General features: G+C 41.2%; 2 protein-coding genes across 5 annotated transcripts; one reads left to right on the forward strand and one right to left on the reverse strand.

Annotated features, from left to right (window-relative positions):
• Window positions 1-855: 855 nt before the first annotated feature.
• smim14 (small integral membrane protein 14) lies at window positions 856-8023 on the reverse strand. 4 transcript variants are annotated; one of them, XM_085777788.1, is made up of 5 exons: window positions 5641-5830; window positions 3403-3501; window positions 1942-1990; window positions 1650-1804; window positions 856-1232 (listed from the first exon to the last, which is right to left on the reverse strand). In XM_085777788.1, exons 2-5 carry the CDS (start codon window positions 3475-3477, stop codon window positions 1194-1196), a joined length of 318 nt encoding a protein of 105 aa, XP_085633914.1. In that variant the 5' UTR covers window positions 3478-3501; window positions 5641-5830; the 3' UTR covers window positions 856-1193. The 4 variants fall into 4 exon arrangements, with proteins under 4 accessions (XP_085633914.1, XP_085633932.1, XP_085633922.1 ...); XM_085777806.1 differs by lacking the exon at window positions 5641-5830 and adding an exon at window positions 7947-8023 and having other exon boundaries at window positions 947-1232; XM_085777796.1 differs by having other exon boundaries at window positions 947-1232; window positions 5645-5829.
• Window positions 7717-12271, forward strand: ube2kb (ubiquitin-conjugating enzyme E2Kb (UBC1 homolog, yeast)). Its single transcript, XM_085777766.1, has 7 exons — window positions 7717-7828; window positions 8708-8801; window positions 8898-8956; window positions 9370-9452; window positions 9541-9640; window positions 9853-9981; window positions 10509-12271. The coding sequence occupies exons 1-7, from the start codon at window positions 7766-7768 to the stop codon at window positions 10581-10583; spliced, it is 603 nt and encodes a 200-aa protein (XP_085633892.1). The 5' UTR covers window positions 7717-7765; the 3' UTR covers window positions 10584-12271.
• The last annotated feature ends 454 nt before the right edge of the window (window positions 12272-12725 follow it).

The raw sequence follows: 12725 nt of genomic DNA on the forward strand, positions 1-12725 counted from the left end.
ATTTCAGAGAAAAGCTCTAAAAAACCCACTGTATACTACCTGCTCAGCACCAAATGGCACAGACAAGTGGAGCATTTAGCAGCTAATGGTTCTTAAATTTCTCTAAGGAGCTGGTAGAGACCAAAAGAAAAGTTATTACTGGACTTCTATTCATCAAGTGGATACAAACACAACACTTAATGAATACTAATATTGCTCTGTGACTGCTGGATAAGCAACTTGTTGCCATATAAACATTGTAAATATAATATTCACAAATTATGTTGAGTTGGCCTGATTATTTGCTTGCTCAGAAGAACTTGTAATCTGGATATAAACACATAAGACTATTTTACTTTGTTTGCATGAAATACTCAGACTCAGACTTCAATTTAGACAAATAAATATACTGAAGTTTGTCACTGGTTTGAACGTGCGATTACATGTGATATGACATCATTACTGGCACTGTTAAGAGTTGTAACTTTAAAGTGGAAAAAGAGGAATGTTTCAAAGAGTCAGAAGAACCTGCCACCCTTCGTTACTCAGCAAAAACCATAACAAATATCTAACTGCCCCTCTCCTCTTACCCATGTGACACGTTCCTTCATTTTGAGCTCCTGTCTGAGTTTGCACCACAGCTGAGAGAAGGAACTGACTCAGAGCGATGCCACACCTCCAGATTTAAGATGTGATGAAATAAGACACAGAACCCAACCCAACATCTACACACTGATATTGTCGGCCAATGTTATCAGTCAGAAGTGGTTTATCAGAGGTACATCACATCCGCACATATGCTGGCAGATGCACAACCACAAAGTTTTTCTTTCTCTTTTTTTTTTGTCAATATGAAAATTTCCCTATGGCATTTAAAAAAATGACCAAAGCTGAAGTAAAATCAGAATAACTGCCACTGTTGTTTATGTTGTTCAAAAAAATGAATATTGATCATTACAAATGTTTTTAAACACTCAAGTTATCACATCTCCATTGGCCTCATCGATCCATTATCAGTTGGGCTCTAGTAACACGAATCAAAGACAGATCTACCCAACAAAGCTGTTCTATTAGAGAAAGGAGAAGAAAAAAAAGCAAAAGATAATTGTATAAAGGTTTGACAGGGAGATGACGCTGTCTTGGCCATAGTTACTAGCTAACTGTGCAGCTCCAGTCAGAGCAGGTGGAGGAGTGCTGGTCGTCTGGCTCCACTGCTAGTCAACAGGAGGTGCTGGGGGCTCTCTTCGCTCGCTCTGTAACCCAAGACAAGAAGATATTATCTTTTATACAAATGTTATAGACTGTATATACACAATACGTAGCTTTACATTTAGGCATATGAATGCACTTCTTTTTGAATCACTCAGTGCTTCAGCTTGGAAACAAGGCAGTCAATACAACAATTTAACTAACAAACCGACTTTGCTATTATTCACCTTAGTTCCTTCTTTCAATGTATATTTTCTTTTTTTTTTACTCTAGTGTTCATACTTTCAAATTAAAACTTGCTTTTGTATTTGAACTCCTAACGGCTTCTTCGTCCTTAAGAGTTTCGTTCCCTCCCACACCATGACTCGTTGTCTTTAGCTTCCATGCAAACTAAGGTGGGGCAGTGACTAGATGTGAGCAAACAATGTTTGTGATATGAAATAATAGCAGTAGATACTGACATTATGGGGTCCAGAGGGTTTGCCTGTCGGTCGGGGGCCCCTGAGACTTGAGGGGCGCAGCAAGAACAGGACCAGAGCAACCACCACCCAGCCCATCATTACCATGGGGAGGGTCAGGTCTCCTCCTCCACCTACTTGCCCACTGGGACCTGGCACTGAACACAAACACATCTTCATAAGTCACACACGTCCTGCATAATCCACACTGTCATGCCATGCTTCAATAGGCTATAGAAAATTATGAAACACACAAGGTCTGTAATGAACTATGGGAAGAAGTGGTCATACATACATTCCTGAGGGCACTCTGTGTCTGTGCAGTAGGACTGAGATTGCCTCAACTGAAAGAGAAATTACAGAGGAAATAAAGTGGATGTAAAGGAGGAGAAGAGTAGGAAAAATAAGATCATGAATTCAGTCTGTGACTTTAATGACACCATTATTTACTCTGTTACCACTGCCCTCGTCCGGGAAGAGAAAAACACTGCTAGAGTCACTGCAAATAAAACTTTGTGTTCCTTATCACATCAGGTATGCAAACAGATGATCCCCTCACAGCTGTATGTTACCAACAGGACACATTCACATGTGAATGCTGCAAAGAAACCAGCAGTTTTGCCTGATTTCGATTTTTTTGCAGCTTTCTCGCTGGAAAATACTGTGCAAATTATTTTTGCTGTTTGGACAACACCCTTCCCTGCTGTAAGCAAATCAGGAAAACCTCCAGGGTGACTGTAATCTGTCTGCCAATGGCAGTTCACCAAGCAAGTTACACCTGTCCACAAAGAGCAAATTGGGTCACCAGTAAAAAGACACCGCATAACAACAAGCTGTGAAATCAAATACCGTCAGAAACTCATTTTAGCTCAACAATTTTTACCTCAATGTTACCTCAACTAGAGAGTTGTGTAACTTATCTACACCTGTTGTGGCTGTCTCCCACTGCACTTAGCCTTGATACTTTAACTTTGATACCAGATGATCAGATAAGAATATTGTCTGTGTTACAGGAATATAATTTGCATGCATAAGTAAAGAATATATTCTGATCTTAGATCCGCGGGATCTGCTCTCTCTTCCTGTTGTCACAGGCTGCGCGAGGAGCCTGTGCCTTCCAGATTGAGACAAGCCGAGGAAGGGAGGGTAAAGACCTTTAGGCTTTACTTAATGTTGGCGCCTTATGTGTGAATTGTGGCTACACTAGAATAATTATAGGTGACATGCACATCTGCATACCAGACCCAGGAAGTAGTCCAGCAGAGTTAAAGGAGCATCACACTTGATGAATCCTCTGTTCTACTTAAGAGTGTATTTCAATAAATCCTTTTCAACATCAGGATATTGAATGTTGTTCTTCACACTGATCCTTTGCCAAAGCATAAGAAAATCTCCCTAACAGAGAAGAGCCAGAGGATATTTACAAGTGCAATGCAAACCCAGACAACAGACAGTGAACAGAGTGAAAGCATCTGTGTGGCAGAGCTGATGTGTTCAAGATAAACACCGACCAGGAACCAGGATACGTTGCCTCTTGTTACTCAGTGGCCTTTCTTTTTTTCCCCTGCTTCCCTAGAGAGGTTTATTTACCCGGCAGGTTGTTCTCTCATGGCTTTGTTCGTTCTCTCGACTTCAGAGGAGATTTGATCACTTTACACTCCTAACTTGGAAATACTTTTAGCTGTCACTGCTCCTTCACTATGTCACAATGATGTCTGTCATTTAGATGTCAAATGACAGCTTAATTATTACTTACCAGGTTGATCAGGCGCCTCATAGCATACTCCTGGGTGCAGATGCACTCACACGGGTCAAACCCTCCCTCTGCCATTTCTCACCAGACAGGGTCGTCCACCTTGGAACAAAACAATACTATATAATGTATTGACCTTGAAGGCACATGAACAAGTAAAAGAAACCTAATGCTGCCTGTAGTTGCTTTTCTTCACTTTTCATCTCACTTTGATTATTGATGCACTTACAATAAAACCGTCTTAAGTATTAATTCACTGACTGCTTGTACATTTCTTTGAACATATATTTATCATTTATCTTCTGCGGTTCCCTGTTGTTTACTGGCTAATGTACAGTACTGTGCAGTCTTATCCACAGGTCAATCAGAGCCAGGGGCCCTAAACATACAGCCAGACGGGGTTACAAAGAATTAACTTCAGAGACAAGAGGAACAAGGAGCCCCACAACAGATGGTCTGGGCCCCACAGAGCCTTGATCTCAACACCGTGGTGTCAGTCATGATGACAACCTACCTGCCTACCTAGTGTTAAAGAGCAGTTATGCTGTCTTATAGGAAAGGTGATCCCACCAAACATTGCCCTCACTTTAGTTTAGGTTTTCTTGTCAACGCCACTTTGAATGAAGCTAACTTGTAATGCCATTATTGTTGTCGTTACTGCTTTGAGAACATTCACTTAAGTGCCTAAAACTCAAGTACAGGTCTGTCTATGTGTGGCCTAACCAGGGTTTCTGCAGGTACCAGCAAATCTAATTTAATGCATTTTAATGCCCTTTTTAATGCCATTTCAAACATTTTTAATGCCCGTGACTGCAAACACTATACATGTGCGTACATACACTTACCTATATACACATACACACACCCAATTACTTGGTTCTGCATGTTTATCACACCAATAGAGGTGCTGCACCGACTGCAATTTTCTGGCCGATCACCGATTTTTAAAAAGCCTGACCCACCGATTCCAATTTTTACTGATAGCGATAAAAAAATTTTAAAAAAGTCAACAGTAGCCTGCCACCACCTAAAAATATGAATTTAGAAAATTCTCCATTTTTTCACCCACGTTTAATTTTACTGTAGATTAAGTGGATAATCCCCATATTTTTCTGCTCTTTGTGCTCTATAGGGATGTAATGATATCAAAATCTCACTGTATGAATCTATCAATTTTTTAATGCCTTTTAGAATCGGGTTTAATGCCTTTTAATGCCATTTAAGGCCTTAATTTTAGCAAAATATATTTAATGACTTTTAATGCTTTTTAATGACCTGCAGAAACCCTGCCTAACCTTAAATTATGGCAGCCCTGAGGGCTCAACACACTAAAAAAAGGTTAAGAAACAAACTTAAGAAAACATGTGAAGACATGAACATGGCAGAAAAAAGTGACGGACCCAGACCCAGCTAAAGACTGATGCTCAGATCACAACAGCACATATTCACAATATCATCTGAATCATGTGATATTGACTTACAATAGCAAGGACACCACTAACAGGTTGGTGTTTTCACAACATCTTAAAGTCAAGAGGCATTAAACTGAAGCGTGTCCCACAGTCCGTCATTTTTTGTGTCGCAGAAACACTTCCGTTGTGTTGTGGGTTTTTGCAACGCATTTGTTTCTTCTTCCGTGTGTTTTCTTAAGTTACATTGTTGTTAAGCTCTCAGGACCACGGTATTAAACATTATATTCAGCATTTCTGTTCTGCAGCCTCTTGTTACTTTCTGACCCAGGACTACACCCAAAATGAAACGATAAAGCAAAAATGTCAAACGTGTACACAATTACTTCCGTATACATTTCTATGGTCAGTGTTTGTACGCTGTAACGTTAACTGTAAACGGTATAATAACGCGTTTGTCCAATTAAAAAAAACACACATTCTGACTCAATTGTGGCTGCTACATAAACACTCACACGTTATATTTTCCGTGGGTAGCCGCCTGCATATTTCGAGAGTGACGAACAAACAGAGAGGCAGTTTAATAAGCAGTCGACCCTGCACAAACCCAAAGCTAGCCTACCGTCACCTCTGAACCAACCCGTGAGGTTTTCTTTTTATCTTTCCCACGGACTAGTTCAGCCGACGTTGGACTAGCTGCGAGCTAACCGAGCTAGTATGGGGAAACTGAAACTCACTCACAGTCATGTCCCTTTCATCGACATATGATCAGAGACAGATGTGACAGCGAGCAACTGCAACGGTAACGGCAACGGCAACACAAACCACTTACTTACTCCGTCGATGTTCACGGGAAACGTCTCCTGTCGTTGAAGGGACCCGTTGTGGAGGTGCTGCCGTTGCTGCACTGTTGGTCTCCACCGACACCGTCAAACCGTGGACATGTCAACCGACGTTTTGTGTGTTTTTGTTGAATACACGTGAACCAGCCAGCCAGCTAGTCTATTCTTCACGACGCACATCCGGGGACTTTATCTGATGGGTAAGGATAACTGTTTCTGATTGGGTGAGAGTTTTGACGAACGGGCGTTTGAACCAATCACAGGGAGGAACGGTTGTAACGTCGGCATAGTAAACAAACAGTACAGCTGTCTGTCGCCATACAGAGGCAGAGGAAGACTTCCAGCTGTGTAGCTGTGATGGAATTTCAATATATCAACAGACCAGATCAGTCAAATCTATGTATACAGATTAATAAACTGTTAAACCAAATTAAATCTGTTGTTATAATTGTTATTGGGGTATTGATAAATAGACTTAAGTCCTGTCATGCTTCCCTTTTCCAGAAGTGTTCAAAGTCCATTGCAGGGACCCAATTTTAACAACAATTGTTGTAGAAACCGATACCCCAAAGTACTTCACAGAGCAGGATTATAACAAGTGCAATAAAAACGAATGAAAGATTAAAAATGTACTACCATTCAAAAAGTAGAATAATAAATAGCCAAAAATAAACTCAAGGATGGGAGTTAACAATAGAAACAGAAGTTACTCTCCAAATTAAAAAATTAAAAGCAATGTTAAAAAGACAGTTCCTCTATTTCTTTTTGATAATACAGAGGGGGACTTTGGTGATCTAGTAGGAACATACATTCAAAAAAGATCTCCCGGATGAGTGAGGCCATTAAATGCTTCATAGAGATGTAAAAGAAATTTAAAATCATTTATAAAGGGCACAGGTGCCACTGTTTCACTCAAGACTCTTAGGTAATCTGGTGAAAAGCAATTACAAAAGTCTGAACAGCTAGTGGTAAAAGCAGGAACTTTGGCTTTGACTTTCTGTCACGGCAGTATTTCAAAGATGACAAACATAACTTCCTCAAAAATCAAGAAATTGTCTGTGCTGTGTGTCTGTTGTTGTGTTATGTCTTGCTATAAAAAATAAAGATTAGAAATAGGTCTGCACCCATCAGAGTAGTTCAGATTAGATTTTCTTGAGGATTGGTTTGACCATTGTTATTTTAGAACCAGTGGGGAGAAAAGGCCTGAATCAAGAGAGGGGTTTGTTATTGTTGTTGACTTCATCCTTATAATAACCTCACAGATGGTGTCTTTCGGCATCATATTCAAGAATGACATCATGATGGGAGCTGAGCAGGGAGATCACTGAATTTAAGTGGTAATATTATGTTAATGTTAACTGTAGTAGCCTATCTGTTCTTGTTTATTATTATTCTTTTTATTTAGGTAAATTACCTACTGCCCCCATCATTGTGACATATTCAAATAAGTAGGCTATGGTATGCAAATATGTTTTGATGAGAGATCAATCATTTATCATTTATTATTGCTTTTTGTTCATTCTTATTTTCTATGTCTGACTGTTACAAACGTAGCAATTTGTTTGATTTATATGTTATGTTAATATTATGAGTTAGTGGTTTGTTCATCTTTATTTTCTCAACAAAACAAAAAAAATCTAATTCATGATATCATAAATAAAATTCCCCACACAAAATCTCACTCGATTTAAACTGCTGCCTGATACCAATGCTAGAAATCACATGTGTTCAGCACATGATGATGAGAAATGTCCTGAAGGCAAGTTTGAAAAGACCATATAAACCCATGTTACTCGACCCCCGGAGCTCACTAATGAAAGTTCCAGCTTGTACTGTATTTAGCCGCACTGTGTGTGCATGTTCTGGACTGACTGACTGACTGACTGAGGCCGTCCGCAGGCAGCCAGGCAGGCAGGTAGTCCGACTTTAACGGTGAGCCGCCTCTGAAGTGAAAACAAGCGGTGCACGGTGAAAGTGAAAGGAGTGCTCCATAACTGCGGAAAGCACCCGACACGCAGTCCCCGCACACAGACAGACAACACAGGGAGAGAGGCCCCGGGTCTATCGCTTCGAGGCAGCAGCGGCGGCAGCAGCAGCAGCTCAGCGGACACAGTCATGGCTAACATCGCGGTTCAAAGGATCAAGCGGGAGTTCAAAGAAGTTCTCAAAAGCGAAGAGGTGCGGCAACGTTACTAGCTTTTTGTTTTGTTTTGTTTCCTTTTTTCACCACTACTGCTCCTTCTTTGTCAGTGTTTCAACTCCATGCCAATGTAAAGTGTCGGCAGACCTGAATTACCTTTGCTAATGTCGGGTCCCGGTCCTGTGTTGTAGCGGCAGGTCAGGCCTCAGCAGCAGGACAACTTAGCTTTAGCTTCATTACCAGAGTCTGGCCGCTGCCCTCTGCTCGTATCAGGTGGGTGCGTTCAGGAAACACCGGGGATCCAGCCAGCCTGACAGGCCTCGTCTGTTCCTAACAAACAATACCGCACACCTTTGGCTAAGTATCTGACAAAAATAAACCTGGCTGGTACGGGACACAGCACACAGCTCACCCACGACACGGTAGCTGTGTATTAATGCCAATATAGTCACTGTCAGCGTGGAGGAGCAGCAGCCTTTAGCCTGCTAACGTTATTTTGACACCTCCTCCAGAGTTAGCATTAGCTTGTGGTGTTGTGCTGTTGATGTTGTTGACCAACTTTACAAACTTATTAAACGTTTATCAGCTGTTACTTTTAATGTACATGGGGTTTCGTGTGTATATTGTGTGCTTTGTGTGTCGTTATTGTGGGTTTGTAGTTAACTTTTGCTAGCTTGGCTCTAGTAGCAGGCTACCTGTGTTGCTAACATAAGCGTCTTAACGCTTTGCTGTGAAACTCAACTTTGTTTTTGTTCGTTGATACAGAAAATGGCAACTACTGTATCCTGAGCGGCCAACATGTCACATGTAGCTCTACATGTCTGTGTGATTTCATACATGACAGAGACATGTCAGGTCTGAGACCAGAGATGTCAGGGTGTTTTCATTGTGTCCCTCCTGTCTGTCCCAACTTTCAGACGAGTAAAAACCAGATTAAAGTAGATTTGGTGGATGAGAACTTCACAGAGCTGAGGGGGGAGATAGCAGGTCCTCCAGACACACCATACGAAGGTATTGTCACATGCCCCATGACACATAATTTGCTTTTCTGTAATCAATTAATTATAAAGTTACAACATGTTCTACTGTTTACCTTTCTTTATTCAGGTGGCAGGTATCAGCTTGAAATCAAAATCCCAGAAACCTATCCATTTAACCCACCAAAGGTATATGCTTCAATATTTTCAATGTGGTAATATCAAGTATTTGCTCTGTTACTCCTGCCTTTCCATGCAGCATTGTGGTCTGGGACAAAACATCATGTTGTGCTTGGTTTCTTAATCGGCTTTTGAGAAAACGTAGATACACTAGTAGAAATTCTCATAGGAAGTATGATACTCTGGCCTGTGAATATGTTATTGGGAATAACATGCCATTCCTTGGGAATTACTGGTGATCAAATGGAGAAACCAAATCAACCAGAGTCTCAGCAATGAGGCTGATTCATTCCACGCTGTAGAGCTCACACAGAACAAGTAATGTTCTGTACTGCAGTGCATGTATATGTACCCAATGCAAGTAACACTAACCATCCCCTCCCCTATTATCTAGATAACCTGTCACATCTTGTTTTTCTTAGGTGCGTTTCATCACTAAGATCTGGCACCCTAATATCAGTTCTGTGACAGGAGCAATATGTCTGGACATTTTAAAAGACCAGTGGTGAGTCTGATGTGTTTGAACCTTCTGACCTGCATGTAGCGCTCAGTGATTTTCAGCATTTACGCAGCTTGTGATCTGTGCCACCCAGGGCAGCTGCTATGACACTGCGGACAGTGCTATTGTCACTACAGGCCCTCCTTGCTGCAGCAGAACCAGATGATCCACAGGATGCAGTAGTAGCCAACCAGGTGAGCGAGACATTTGGTGATGTTGTTATTGTTAATATTGAATTACTGCCAAGCACAAGACACCCCAGTTACACCTCAGGGAGTTTTTTAAAGGGTTCATATTTCTGTATTGATGTCTGGTGCTGTCATTTTTTTTTACTAGTGTTCTGTGGACAGTAGAAGGCGTCTAAAAATCTGTCTCTGAACCTTCACTTCTCTCTCTGTATCCTCAGTATAAGCAGAACCCAGAAATGTTCAAACAGACCGCGAGGCTGTGGTCTCACGTCTATGCTGGCGCTCCGGTCTCCAGTCCTGACTACACACGTAAAATAGACAAACTCTGTGCCATGGGCTTCGATAAGGTCAGAAGTACTTTCTCTCGCGATCTTATTTTTTATTGTTGGACTGTAACATTGACATATTGACCATGATGTAGAATAGAGGAGAGATTTGATGATAGTTTGGCATTAGAGATTAAATGATTCAATATCTGAATCATAATTTTGAAGCATTTGAAGAATATATCGGTATGTGTTACCTTTTGTGATGGTTAACTTGAATATTTTAGGGTTTTGAGGGGGTCACTTTGGATTTTATTGACTAAACTGCTAAAATGAAGAGTTGGTTGCCACAATACTTGTCATCTAATCAGAGAAAACAAGGCTTTGTATAGGCTCACTGCAGTAAATATCAAAGGATTTACTCAAAATGATGCTCAATTTACTCGAATCTAGTCACCACGGAAATCATTTCCTTCACTTGTATCACAGATTCACACGGTTGTTGGTCATTGAAAGCATGCAACTTATTTCCGTCTTTATGAGCTTGACATTTGCACATGACACAAAGATTACAAAGATTTTTCAATTTCCTCTTTCCTCACATACAGAATGCAGTAATAGCGGCACTGTCTTCAAAATCCTGGGATGTGGAAACGGCGACAGAGCTGCTCCTCAGTAACTGAGAGCCAGCCAGGTGTGAGGATCCAAACCGACTCCCTTCATCACAGCATCAGCTCCTCCCCGGCACATTCTGCCTTTTTGCCTTTTCGTTACACAGACAACACCCCACTCACCACAGCTGTCCGAATAATCTTTTTTTTTATCATAACAATGTTAATTTGCTACTCAACTCAACACTGGTAGCACCACCACCGCCAATATGCACACAACACGGTTGCCTGATTGATCTCATCTGTCCATTATGCCAAGTCTCACAAAATCAAAAAAAAGTGTATCCTTGTAACAGGCCCAGAAAACTTCAGTCATGCATCTTGTCTTCCATGCCCTTTAATCATATTGGCCCTGAAACGTTCCTCACAAATTCCTGTTCCTTAATTATTATTGCAAAGAATCAAATGTAACTGCCAAGGCCAGGTGGATTTTTCCAGGGTCAAATTTGAAAGGAAATCCTGCACACTGCTCTCACAGCACATCACCATTTACTCTTTCAGCAGCAAGTTGGACCCTCGTGTTAGATTACCCCCTGTCGTATGGACATTTAATACCGTAAAGGTCCGGCTGGATTTACGTTTACTTGACTGGATGACGTTCTGTACGGGCAGTGTGGCGGATTTATCCTGAACTGTTTAGTCAGAGATGCTTCAATCATCAGCAGATGTTTGGATGTACAAACGTTTTTCTTTTCTGTCTGTAGAAGTAGAGAAGACCACGCAGACATCGTCAGACGTCTGCACACATGCACAGAAGAAAAAGATTATCTGTAAATAGATGCGTGTAAATTTGAAAATACAATGGGGATATACTTTTTTTCTTACATGGCATTGTAAAACAAATTCTTTTAAATATAAACTATGCCTAGTTTACAACAATATGGACGAGATATCTTTTTATGCGTCTGTGACCCATGAGAAACTCCCTCTGAATGTGCTGTTGTGTTTTCTCTTGAAGATTGTTGTTTAGAGGTGGCACAGCCAACGTCCCGGCCTTAACGGCACAGGAGGTGACAGCCAGCTCTGGCCTCTTGAAGGTCATTACATGCCACCTTTTTCTGCTACACCACAATCCAACCTTTTCATGTGTCTTCTTATTGTCCTTGCATGTTCTACGCTGCCTTTTATATTTTGTTTGGCTAAATGATGTGGTGATAGGGAGGGGGGGGGTGTCTGTTTGATTCAACCTCCCTTCAGATTTGTGGAGCTTGTGAGACTCTTTCTAATCCGTAGAAAGAGACACCTGGAACTATTGCTCGGCAAACCACTCAAGCACACCCAGTTTGGCGTGAAATCAGTAGGGAACCAAAGCCTTTTCTGTTGATTTTACGAGTGTTATCGCTGGGGGGGAGGGGGGGGGATCTCCTCTGCTCTGAACAGATTTGTCTGGCACACCTCAAGAAGAAATGAGTGTTTCTGAAAGTTATTAAGGGTTTTGAGTTTTGCAATGCAGTGGTTTTATTTATTTTTTTGTACTCATTTCAGAGCAATCATTTTTAACAATAGGCACAGATCAAGGATTTACTCACCCTCTCAGTCCTGGGGGACGGGGGTGTATCATTTATCACTCACTGAAGTAGTGCAGCAGTACTCAATCAAAAACGTTGGCCATATTTACAGGTTATATAGGTGGTGACCTATATTCCCAGACATGCTTTACTATACAGCCAAATAAAGTGCTCATTGAGGTTGTGCTTGAATGATGTCTTCTGAGTCGTTAAAGAGGCTGGAACTCCTCTGTTGCTCTATGAAGCAGACTGCAGGCCTGTACAGTGTTTTCACACATTTTGATTTGAGGTACATGGACTGTAAAGAAATGCTTAGTATATAGAGAAGTGGGGTGTTGGTGCATCCTCACACATGGCCTTTTGTTTTCTTTTAAAAAAAAAGAAAATCTTCCTTTTGCTTGCCCTTGAGCTCAGTCCCTACCAACACAGTGACATATTTACAGTACTACATGGAGTTATCACGCACCCATCTCTGCTGACGTTGAACCAGTTTCCAGCCAGAGCCAAAAAGAAAAGTTCATAGTCAGGGGATAGGATGCACACACACTATCTCCTTTACTTGTAAATAGTTGGGTCCTTGGTAATGAGATGTCTCGTTATCACAGAGTGCACCATTGATGGCTGGATCTATATTTTGTAAGAAAAA

Source organism: Trachurus japonicus, chromosome 1, assembly GCF_045865225.1.
Source record: "Trachurus japonicus isolate A0001 chromosome 1, Traja_1.0".
Lineage (NCBI taxonomy): Eukaryota > Metazoa > Chordata > Actinopteri > Carangiformes > Carangidae > Trachurus > Trachurus japonicus.

Excerpts from the sequence above, each read along its gene's own strand:
- smim14 (XM_085777788.1), bottom strand. The coding sequence starts at position 3,477 with ATGGCAGAGGGAGGGTTTGACCCGTGTGAGTGCATCTGCACCCAGGAG. Across the intron at positions 1,991-3,402 it reads TGAGGCGCCTGATCAACCTG|TTGAGGCAATCTCAGTCCTA; the intron begins GTAAGTAATAAT and ends TTTCTCTTTCAG. Across the intron at positions 1,233-1,649 it reads AACCCTCTGGACCCCATAAT|AGCGAGCGAAGAGAGCCCCC; the intron begins GTCAGTATCTAC and ends CTTGGGTTACAG.
- ube2kb (XM_085777766.1), top strand. The coding sequence starts at position 7,766 with ATGGCTAACATCGCGGTTCAAAGGATCAAGCGGGAGTTCAAAGAAGTT. Across the intron at positions 8,957-9,369 it reads ATCCATTTAACCCACCAAAG|GTGCGTTTCATCACTAAGAT; the intron begins GTATATGCTTCA and ends TGTTTTTCTTAG. Across the intron at positions 9,453-9,540 it reads GACATTTTAAAAGACCAGTG|GGCAGCTGCTATGACACTGC; the intron begins GTGAGTCTGATG and ends TGTGCCACCCAG.